The following is a 9,802-nucleotide window of genomic DNA, read 5'->3' as shown; positions in this document are numbered from 1 at the left end:
CATCTGCTGAGTCAGGCAATATAGCATTCTGTGCTTTCACGAGGCTGTGATGGTTGCTTAGACAACAGTGACATAATATTTAAGCATAACGGCTCTCGAGAAGATGCTGTCCCCTTCTCCCTGGATGACTTCTCTGGAAATGCAAATCCAGTATGCTTTTAAAAAAACAAGAGAGGGATGAGAGGGGTTTGTGTCACCATCTTTCTCAACCATTTCCCCATTTTCTACTTGATAGGTGAAAGAATTGTACTTTGCTTAGAAGTCTTGTAAGACATGCTAAAATTATAGGCTGACTCGATAACTGTTTTTATAGAAGCAGGGGAAAAAGTGCCTCTTTCTGTAGTCAGTGCTTATTTTGAGATTTGGACAACATTGTGGCTGGGACCATTGGCTCATTGGCCCACTGACCATTGGTTGGTCAGTGTGCACCCGAGATAAATCTCATTCCTGAGCAGAGCTGAAATCTGTGGTGGTTGTTTTTTTCTCTTCTTGCTGTAGCAGGAAAAAATGGTAATTAAAGACTTAACCGTGCAATGGAGACCTCATAAACACATCACTTCAGAGCATAGCTAATACATGATGAGTTGATTTTTGTATAGGTAGAGATATATATGCACTATTTGCGACGTGGGTGGTTTTCCATGTTTACAGAGAGATATAATTATGAATGACATGAAGGTTATACAGCAGATTTCTTTAATCTTCTAAAGGTTTGTTAGTCATGTGTCACCGTGTACTTGGTTTTTATTTTTTCAACATCTGTATTCTTTTGTCATCATGTTGAAGGGGTTTCTCTAGAAGGGCTGCAGCAGTAGATAGTGATCGATACCAAATGGGTGCAGGGGCTCCTCTGGCTGGCAGAGCCCTGCAGGTCTCCCAGAGCAACTTTTGTTGTGACACAGGCCTTAACCAAAAAGGAGAGGGACCCTTTTGTCACCTGCTGCTCAAAAAAAACCCGCCAAACCCCACAGTAGTTTAGGGCTGAGCACTTGGAAAGATTGCTTAAGGATGTGTGAAAGCTTGGCAAGCACGCTGAAATTCCGGAGCTGGTGAGATAGTTGGGTGACCTCTGTTTGGGTGGCATGGCAGAGGGGCAGATGACCTCTTGTGTCAGCACACTGCCAAGATGTGGGGAAGACAGCCCCTCTGGAGCTGCCTGTGGCTCAGGCTCCTCAGAAAGCGGGGACTGGAGGCGCCTGCCATGCCTTGCTGGGTAACAGTGTTTGTATGATGAGGCACCTGGGTGGAAATGTCCCTGGAGATACAGTCCCACACCAGCGAGATGTGCATTGGTAGCGGCACTCAGAGGAGGACTGCAGTCTGATCTGCAGTATTTGAGGAGTGTTTGATAAGTTGGGAAGGACGTGGACAATTCTGTGTGAATTGGGTCAAAAATGAGTGGTGAGGGAGGGAGCAGGTCTGTCCAGTCCTGCTCTGTGACAGGCAGAGCCACCCAAGGCAGGCCCTGAAAGGGTTCAGGTAATTTTTCCATTTCCCACCTCAGAGTGAACTAGGCCGCGTTTCCCTCGTGCTGCTGTGGTGATCCCTGGCAGTACAAGGGGAGGACAGGAATTTGGGGGCCAGCCTGGTGCCCTTAGGGAGAGGGATTTGGGGGCCAGCCTGGTGCCCTGCAGGGGTGACCAGCTGTCCTTGGGGACAAAGATGGTGTGGAGGTGACTGAGTGGCCCTGACAAGGGGCCATCAGCTGTGGGGGTGGGGGGTTCAGCCCAGAGCCCTTGTCACAGCACAGGGACAGCCTGGACTCCTTCTGTATTTCATATTTGTGCTGGGCTGCTCCCTGGTGCCATCCTGGGCACCCCTTTTCACACTGTGGCTGTATTTGGAGCCTTGGTGCCATTTTGCAGAGGGCTGAGGGGGACACGGAGTGGTCTTTTCGCGGTGTCTTTCCCTGGCCCCTCACATCAGTGTGGGGATGCTGAACACCCCATGTTCCCATGGCTGGATGTACTGCTGCCACAGAAAACTCATGGCTGAGGTGTGCTTTCCCCAGCTCCCCAGAAGGTCCCCCTGCTCCTGCCTCTGCAGTTCCCCCTCCATGGCAGGCTGGGCAGAGTGCCCCAGTATCGCTTCACCCTTGGTACAGTAGGGCTTTTTTTTTTAATTCCTTTTTTTTTCTCCTGTGTACACATCATGTGCGTGTGTGTGTGAAGGTTGTATTCTCAAAAACAAGTTTATTCATTGATGATGTAATAGTGATTGTACTTTTCTTTTGGTTAATAAATTGTCTGCTCAGCTTACTTTGTATGCCAGCCAAAATTAGTCATACCAGTTCTTGGAAAGGATATGAAGAAACTAGTAATTGAAATCATAATCATTTGATCATGAGAGCTATTTGGAAAATAATATTTTAACCAGAAGCATGTCTGATCTCCAAGTCAGGTTTTTGTTGGTTTTTTTTTTTTAACTGCTGCTTAATATATTTCTCTGGTAAGGAATATTAGAAATTGTGCAGTAGCTGGTGATGGTATTCAACATCCTAAAAGAGAACTTCATCCAGAAATTGCTGAGACTGTCTGCAGGCAGGCTGATATTTATATATATGTATTATTTTTTTCCATCCTGACATTTAATAATCACCATGTAATAGCTATAAAATGCATAGCAACTACGGCTTTTTTATTTCAAGTGGATAGTGTAATGAAATTGGGTGAAACCATCCATTGAAATTGTACTTCGTAGTACCCAGTGCTTGTTTACAAAGTATTGACGTTTGTCATAAACAGAGATTTAAAGCATCACTGTTATTGTTTGTTGTTTGGTGGAGGCTCTTATGCTGTGCAGCGATAAAGGAAAAGATTTTATTACAAGCTTGCTTAGCATATAAGCATGCTATTCACTTCTGACCAAATATTTGTTATTGCACTAAATGTAATGAAGGTGCCTGCTTATGAAACAGTTTTGTATCGTATAAGGAAGAGTGGAGTATCAGATCTGTTTTTTTACTAGAATTACTTCAGGTTTTGTATTGTGTGCAACTTGTCACAATAAAGCTCTTTTTTTTTTTTTCCATTGAGCAGTATTTTATTTCCTGAGGAATGTGTTCAGTGGACAAAAAAACCCACACTGAGAGAATCAATCATGCTTTTCCCTTTGTTTAATAACTCAAAGAATTTCTCTCTCCTTTGCAAATATTTGTGTTTATTTGAGAGAAAAATTGGATTCTGGTTTATTTATTTCAAGAACCTGTAATTGTATTTAGCGTTTGAAATGTGTGGTGAGCAAGGTGTGGTGTAAAGCCAGCTCTCATTACAACATAAATTATTTCTGCTGTTTTAACCAAAAAATCTGGAGTGTATCTTGCTGGATATGTATGTTTGTTTGTTTATTTTTTGAGGCTTTCTTGATCCCTTGCTCGCTGGAGTCAGCTGTAAAACATTCTGCTTATTCATCATGACTGAGAGGAGTTGATTGTTTCCTGGAAGGTTAAAATCCAGCAATTAGGACTGTTTAATTTGAGTATATGTTCTAGAGGCTAAACTAAGTTTAAGTGCTTTTCTTAGAATGTATGTTTTAGAAGGGGGAAAAAAATTACAGTTCTGATCTTGAAAAAGGTTTTAAGAAACATGAGAATGTGCAAGTTTCTTTTGGTGGGAAGCACATAACATTTATGTAGTATTTCTTTTGGGATTACATCACAGTTTTATTTAATTTTAAGGACAAAAGTTAAATTCAATATTTGTGTATAAGCCAAGGGAAAATGTACCATAAACATAGGAATTTTCTGGTGAGTCAGAGTTCCAAGAATGTGAGATTTACTTAGTCTATTTATTTCAGGACTAGCTATAACCATTAGTCATCCAGCCATGAATTTTTACATTTGCAGCTAATTGCACCTAAAAAACAAACTTTCCCTCAAGGCTTTGGGTTATACAGAATGTGATTTGGCAACCTGCATTTCAAATGCCTTTTAGGATCATTGCCCTGGTCCTAGAAATTGTCTTTAGATCGTGTATATTTGCTTCAAGTAAACAACTAATTTTTCCACTTAGGTGGCAAGAGGAATAAATTAAGCGCTAGCTATTCTGTGATACAAAAAAATTACTCAGCCTGCAGCAAGATAGGCTTTTCCAGGAGTCAGTGCAGGATGATATTACTGTTTTCTCAGTCATCAGGGAGCCCAGAGTGACATGTTGTGTTCTCATCTGATCACTGCTTTCAGGATGAAGTTATTGCTGTTTCAGAAAAAGTTACTGTGAAGCTTGAGGACTTGGCAAAATGGGCACAGTCCGATTTCTCCAAGTGGAAGTGTGGTTTCCGGGCTGAGCCGGTGCAGCCTATGGATGTGGGGAAGAATGGGCAGAAAGAGGCCTTGACAAGATACAGACAATCCACACTGAACAGTGGCTTGAACTTCAAAGATATCCTGAAGGAAAAGGCTGACCTTGGTGAGTATCCCTTACTTTCTCTTGTGGGAAGGGGCCTGAAGGTGAGTGTCTTTTGAAGACAGATGAGCCTAATCCTGCCATGCCGTGTCAGATTCCCAAGGTATGTCTGAGCCTGGGGCAGAGGTGTGGCAATGAGATGCCTGTGTGGGGTGGGTGGTGGCAGTGAGCTCATCTCAAGCTCCTTGTGGACTGGTGTGGGGTAACACTGTGATACCCGTCTACATGGCCTGGAGCTCTACGATCAAGCCCTGAAGATGCGCATACAGATAATTGTCACAGGCTCTGCCTGGGGCTCTGCTGGCTGTGGGATCAGGTCAGAGCTGTACACTGTGGGGAGGGGATGCTGGCATGTCTTCTTGAGGCCTCCTATGACAGGCAGGGATGAACAAAGGCCTTCCACTTCTCATGTCCCATCTTCCAGAAGCTCAGAGATGCTCCTGGTGGTTGCCTTGACTCTGTACGGTTGACTCTGTCTCTCGTTCAGTAGGGATGTGTCCCTTCCATAGTGTTTCCTTGTCAGCTGTATGTTGCTATAGAGCTCTGCAAGCACCCCACTGTTGTCTCCACACATAGACCTGTGCTTTCTTTCCCTGTTTGTTTTCAGAAAGGGAGGTGGTAGCTCTGCTACTTTGGATGGTTGCAGACAGGCTTGCATGTGGGGCTGCTTTGGGTGCACAGGCACTCACACCTCTAAAACCTGTGGTGAGTTCCCAGGTCCAAGTGAGATGGGTCTCCTGTTGGTAAACGTGCCTGTTTGTGGTATTAGGACCTTGGATGTGTAGCAGCTGTCAGAGATGGCACTTTGAAGTGCATACCAGGGACGTTTCTCTCTTCTGCCAAGTTTTTAATAAATGGTCTGTGTTTGAAGAGCATCACATTTAGGCCATAATGTGTGAAAAGGTAAGAAATACAAAGCTAAGCCTGATGCATTTGTATCTACGTGAACAGGAGTGCAGGGCCAAGTTCAGTTTTATAGTGTCATGACTGGGTTGGCATCGAAGCCAAGTTACATGAAGCTGAAGATCTGTCTTGGAAAATTTATCTTCTGCATCTCATTTTTCTGATCTTATTAAATGGTGAAGTGATTTTGTCAATCTCATGTTTTACCATTAGATATATAGGTTGGAAGATTAAAGTACAGTTGGAAGTCGGCCTTATTTTTCACTGCATGTCCAGGGAAAAAATAATCCATGTAATTCTTTCTCTCTTCCTTTGCTTTTCTCTGTGGTTTCTTCTAGTTCGTAATTACATGCAGTAATTTTCTCTGCTATTGCCTTGGTATCTTCTTTACGCACTACATTTATTTGCATTTGTTTGTTATATCAGAAGAATCTTAATGTTTTTCAGACAGAACTTTTGTGTGCTAATGTTTTCTTGTTTTTGTTTTCAACAAACAAAAAAACCCTTGTGGTAAGTTACGAAATTGCTATTATCTACCCTAGGAGCCAGAGAAAATTATCTTTAAGCCTAAAGCTTACAGTTGCATGTTAAGCCTTTCAAAGTAGGGGTTATACTGAAAACGCTCATGAAATGCAAACTATATGGTATAATTTCGATAACCCCACATTCTGATGTTGCTCATTTTCAGTTGGTGGCTCTGACTTTATTGTTGGGTTGGGGTTTTCTTCAGTAGAAAAGGGAATTTTGGCTAATGTTTGATTTTGACTGCCTTTATCTTCATAATGGCTGGCTGACAGGAGTGAAACCAAAGGTTCACGAAGACCTATCGCTGACTGGATACATTGATATAGACAATTGATGCAGCTTATTAAGGGAATCAAAGAAATTTCCTAAATCTAGTACTGAGATGATTTTTTTACCATCTGAAAGAGCCAAGAATTTAATCCTATTTTGCTTCCTGGATCTGACAAAAACTCAGAAGAGTGGTGATCTTCAAAGCTTGTGAAGCAGCCCTAGTTGGTGTCCTGTAGGCAGCCCATGAGCTCTGGTGTTTGTCTCAACTGTGGCGTTTAGCACCCACGATATGAAGATTTACTTCTCTCCTTCTGAGTGGTTGGTCAGTGCTCTGGGAGTTGTCATGTCCCTAGCTGGAGGCAAATGGAGGAGCATGACGTGTGGTGTCCGAGGCATTTGAGCTGCTGGTGTTGTCTCTTCTCTGCTGGGAAATGGCAGCTTTACTGCCTGTTAGGACGTGTGCCCACAGACCTTTTCCAATACTCAGCATCTTGCCAACAGAGCAGCACTCGGCTGCAGTGATCAAAAGATTTATTAGCAGTAACTTCTGCAGCAGGTCTCCAGCACAATGGTATGGGGTAGTTTTTCCTCTTAAAATAGGGTTGTATACTGTAAAAGGAGCACAGCGCACTGTCATGCAAAGGTCCCTCTGGTGATACTCGTGTTTAACCCTGGCTGTAGATGAGGAAGTTGCTGAACCAGGTGTTGAAAAGGCCTAGATAAACAATGTGATCTCCTGGACCCCTTTTTTCCTGTGAAATGGCATGTTTCCATTACAGAAAAATCCCATAAAAGTGAGCAGATTCTGCAGCTTTTCCTACTAGATGTTTTTGAATCAAGCTCTAGAAGGTAATAGGAAATTATATCCCTACCAAAGAGCTCAAAAAAGCTTTACAGAAGAAACAACATCAGCTTTCTTACAGTATCCAGGAGTGGTGAGGAGTGAAATAACCCGGATGAAATGAAAATATGGCTGATACAGAACCAGAGAAGTGTCACTGTGCAAACATACTTAATTAAACACGTTGCTGCTGGGAGCAGGGCAGCTTCAAACAACAACCAGGCAAAGTGAGACCTCGTGTGAGCAGTGTATACCTTGTGCCATGTGTTCAGTGGCGCTTGCTTAGCCAAAACTAAGGCAACACCTGGTTAATCCACAACCTCTAGAACCTATGATTGAGAGTTGACCCTAATTCGAACAAGGTAGTTCTGTCTCCTTTTTTGTTCTCTCCTTCTTCTCTTTTGTTCTTGTCCTCCTATTTTCTCTTCTTCTTCTTTTTTTTCCTCTCTTTTCTTTTCTCTTTGCCTTTCTTTTCTGCAGAAGCTGTTGGAGGTTTTTTTCTGTAAAATGCTGTTGTTTTTATGACTAGTGAATTATGCAGAACTTTTCCTTAGGACTGTATTAAATAAAAGATCTCGAAATAGCATTTTTTTGTGTGAGCTTCAAGATTTCAGCCTGAAAAATGATTTTTAAGAATTATTTCTTTCTGCCTGTTGAGATACTTATGTTATACATTCTGTCCCTTTCTACAAATACGTCAATATTGAATGCTAGCAGTTTATGTCTTAAGACTATTTATAGCTTTCTGAATATTTCTTTCAAATGTTGAGGAAAAATAAAGAATAACAACAATGCAGCATATAAAAATAGAGTTGCTCAGGAATGTATTATTCATAATGAACATGAGAACCTGTTTTTCCAGAAGAATTGGTCTGATAAAATCATTCACTACTGAGGCCACTAGTTTGTTTTTTTTTTGTCTTTAGAATTATTTAGGGGATTTTTCTTTGTAATAAATGGACTTGTATACCCATATTTGGTAAACCAGTGGAAAGTCACCAAATGAGGAATTATTTCATTTTACAAAATGTTTAGCAACTAAGCAATGTAAACACTATCAGTTAAATGTGGCAAAGTTGCATATTTGTATTCCTTGGGCTATAGTTCGAAAAAAAAATTCAAATTATTTTATATAACATTGCTTCTTACAGACTTCCTTTAAGTGAAGTATGAAAGCTGCAGTGTAAGCTTTATTGGCCTATAAATATGTCATTATAGTTGGACTACATTTATATGCTTTGGATTGTTGTTTAAGCCAAGAAAATATGTCTCTACAGGTTGACTTTTTATTGAAACCCTTTGAGGCATACAACAGAATGTATTTTAGGCCAAGGTTATTAAAACAGCATTTTCATTTTTGCAGCAGACTCATTGTCAATTATGCTGCCACAAACTGTCTGTGGATAGGCAGTTATGAATGGTTTCATCTCTAAATGTGTCTTTAGAAAAAGAAATAAAAGATAGAGGAGTCAGAGCTGAAATTGAGAGAAGAGACTGAGGGAAAAATGACTGAATTTAGTGCTCACCAGCTCTGTTGGTTTGGGTTAGGCTGGGCTGCAGTGCTGCCTGGGTTTAGCTAAGGAACAAATGGCTCCTTTGCCTGTGCTGGGGCAGGGAGGTGGGAGCTGCTGCCACAGCCAGGCAGTCTCCAACCTCTGGCTCTGTCATGACAGAGGTCTGGGTTTGGTCCCCAAACTGGCATTGCCACTCTTTTTATCCATCCTCTGTGAGTATCATGCCAAAATGGGCAGTTGAGGTTCCTGCGCTGGCAGTGTTAGTAATGGGATGAGCAAGTTCTGGTGAACTGAAGGGGTTTTGCTGCACGTACTTCTTGTTTGTTCAGGTCCAGCAAGGGGAAACCCAAAGAAAATTTAGCAGTCAGTCCTGTCCTGTCTTTCATTCCTCACAGCCATGCATTTGAGGATACACAATCTGGATCTTTGTTCCTTGTGAAACCCGGGAAAATCAACTACTGCTCCTAGCTGAGGTGTGTATTCTAGCAGTCAAGCTTTTCTAGTCCGTAGGTGGTTTTCCAGCAGTTGTTTCCTACTTCTCTTGAAGTAGCTCCGTTGAACTCTGCAGTGGAGCTCGCTGGGCAGGACTGGGTGCTGCAGGACTGGGTCACCCTCTCGTTTTCTTGTCTTTACCAGTCTCATAATTTGTATATTTTCACTTGGATTGCAGCTCTGTGCTGTATCTTGTGTTGCCACACAAATTGGCCAATCCACAGCAGATTGCAGTGAGTTTGGAAGGACAGGCAGAGCAGGGGTGAGCTGTCTTGTCAGAAGGTGCCAACCCCACAGTCAGTGTCTCACTGGGCTGTTGCATGGCCCTTCCAGTTTCACTTGCCAGTGGCCTTGCAGCAGGCGTGATTTCTCCAGATGAAGATTATCAAGTCATAATGTAGTCAAACTATGACATTATCAAAACTGATAATCTGCAGCTGTAGCATGTTCAGACACTTGTGGTGACTTCTGATCTGACACTGACTCTCCTTTTTCATTGTTTGTCGCGTGCTGCTCAGTTCAGGCTCGCCTGGCTTAACTTGACGCAATAGTTTTCTGACCAACTAATTGTTAGCTATTTAGAGTACAGCCACTTTGGATACTTTGTGCCTAAGTCATGCCTCTCTTCCCCTCCCATTCTTCTCTGTCTTCACTCTTTGCCTCTTCTTGTGCCTTCCTGTCTCCATTGGCCTAACTGAATGCCATTCTGATCTTGATAAAGCTCCTCTAAGTGTCCTATTATCCCATTTTCCCCTCTCTGCCCTTGTGCACCGTATGTTGTTTTTTGTCTTGTGGGTCAGAGTGACCTCTCTAACTCATTTTAACCAACCCAGTTGATACAGTTCTTTTGCCAT

At 42.4% G+C, this 9,802-nt stretch overlaps 1 protein-coding gene across 1 annotated transcript in view; it reads left to right on the top strand.

Moving 5' to 3' along the window:
- Positions 1-4,149: 4,149 nt before the first annotated feature.
- Positions 4,150-9,802, top strand: part of ARID5B (AT-rich interaction domain 5B) — a 102,830-nt gene continuing 97,177 nt past the window's right edge. Inside the window, exon 1 of the mRNA XM_008642763.2 lies at positions 4,150-4,406. Within this exon, the coding sequence (XP_008640985.1) occupies positions 4,298-4,406 (109 nt within the window). The 5' untranslated portion in view covers positions 4,150-4,297. The remainder of the gene's footprint in view (positions 4,407-9,802) is intronic.

This window comes from Corvus brachyrhynchos, unplaced genomic scaffold, assembly GCF_000691975.1.
Source record: "Corvus brachyrhynchos isolate BGI_N302 unplaced genomic scaffold, ASM69197v1 scaffold279, whole genome shotgun sequence".
NCBI classification, from domain to species: domain Eukaryota; kingdom Metazoa; phylum Chordata; class Aves; order Passeriformes; family Corvidae; genus Corvus; species Corvus brachyrhynchos.
Note: the sequence above shows the minus strand (reverse complement) of the source record. Positions and strands in the feature narration are given on the sequence as shown.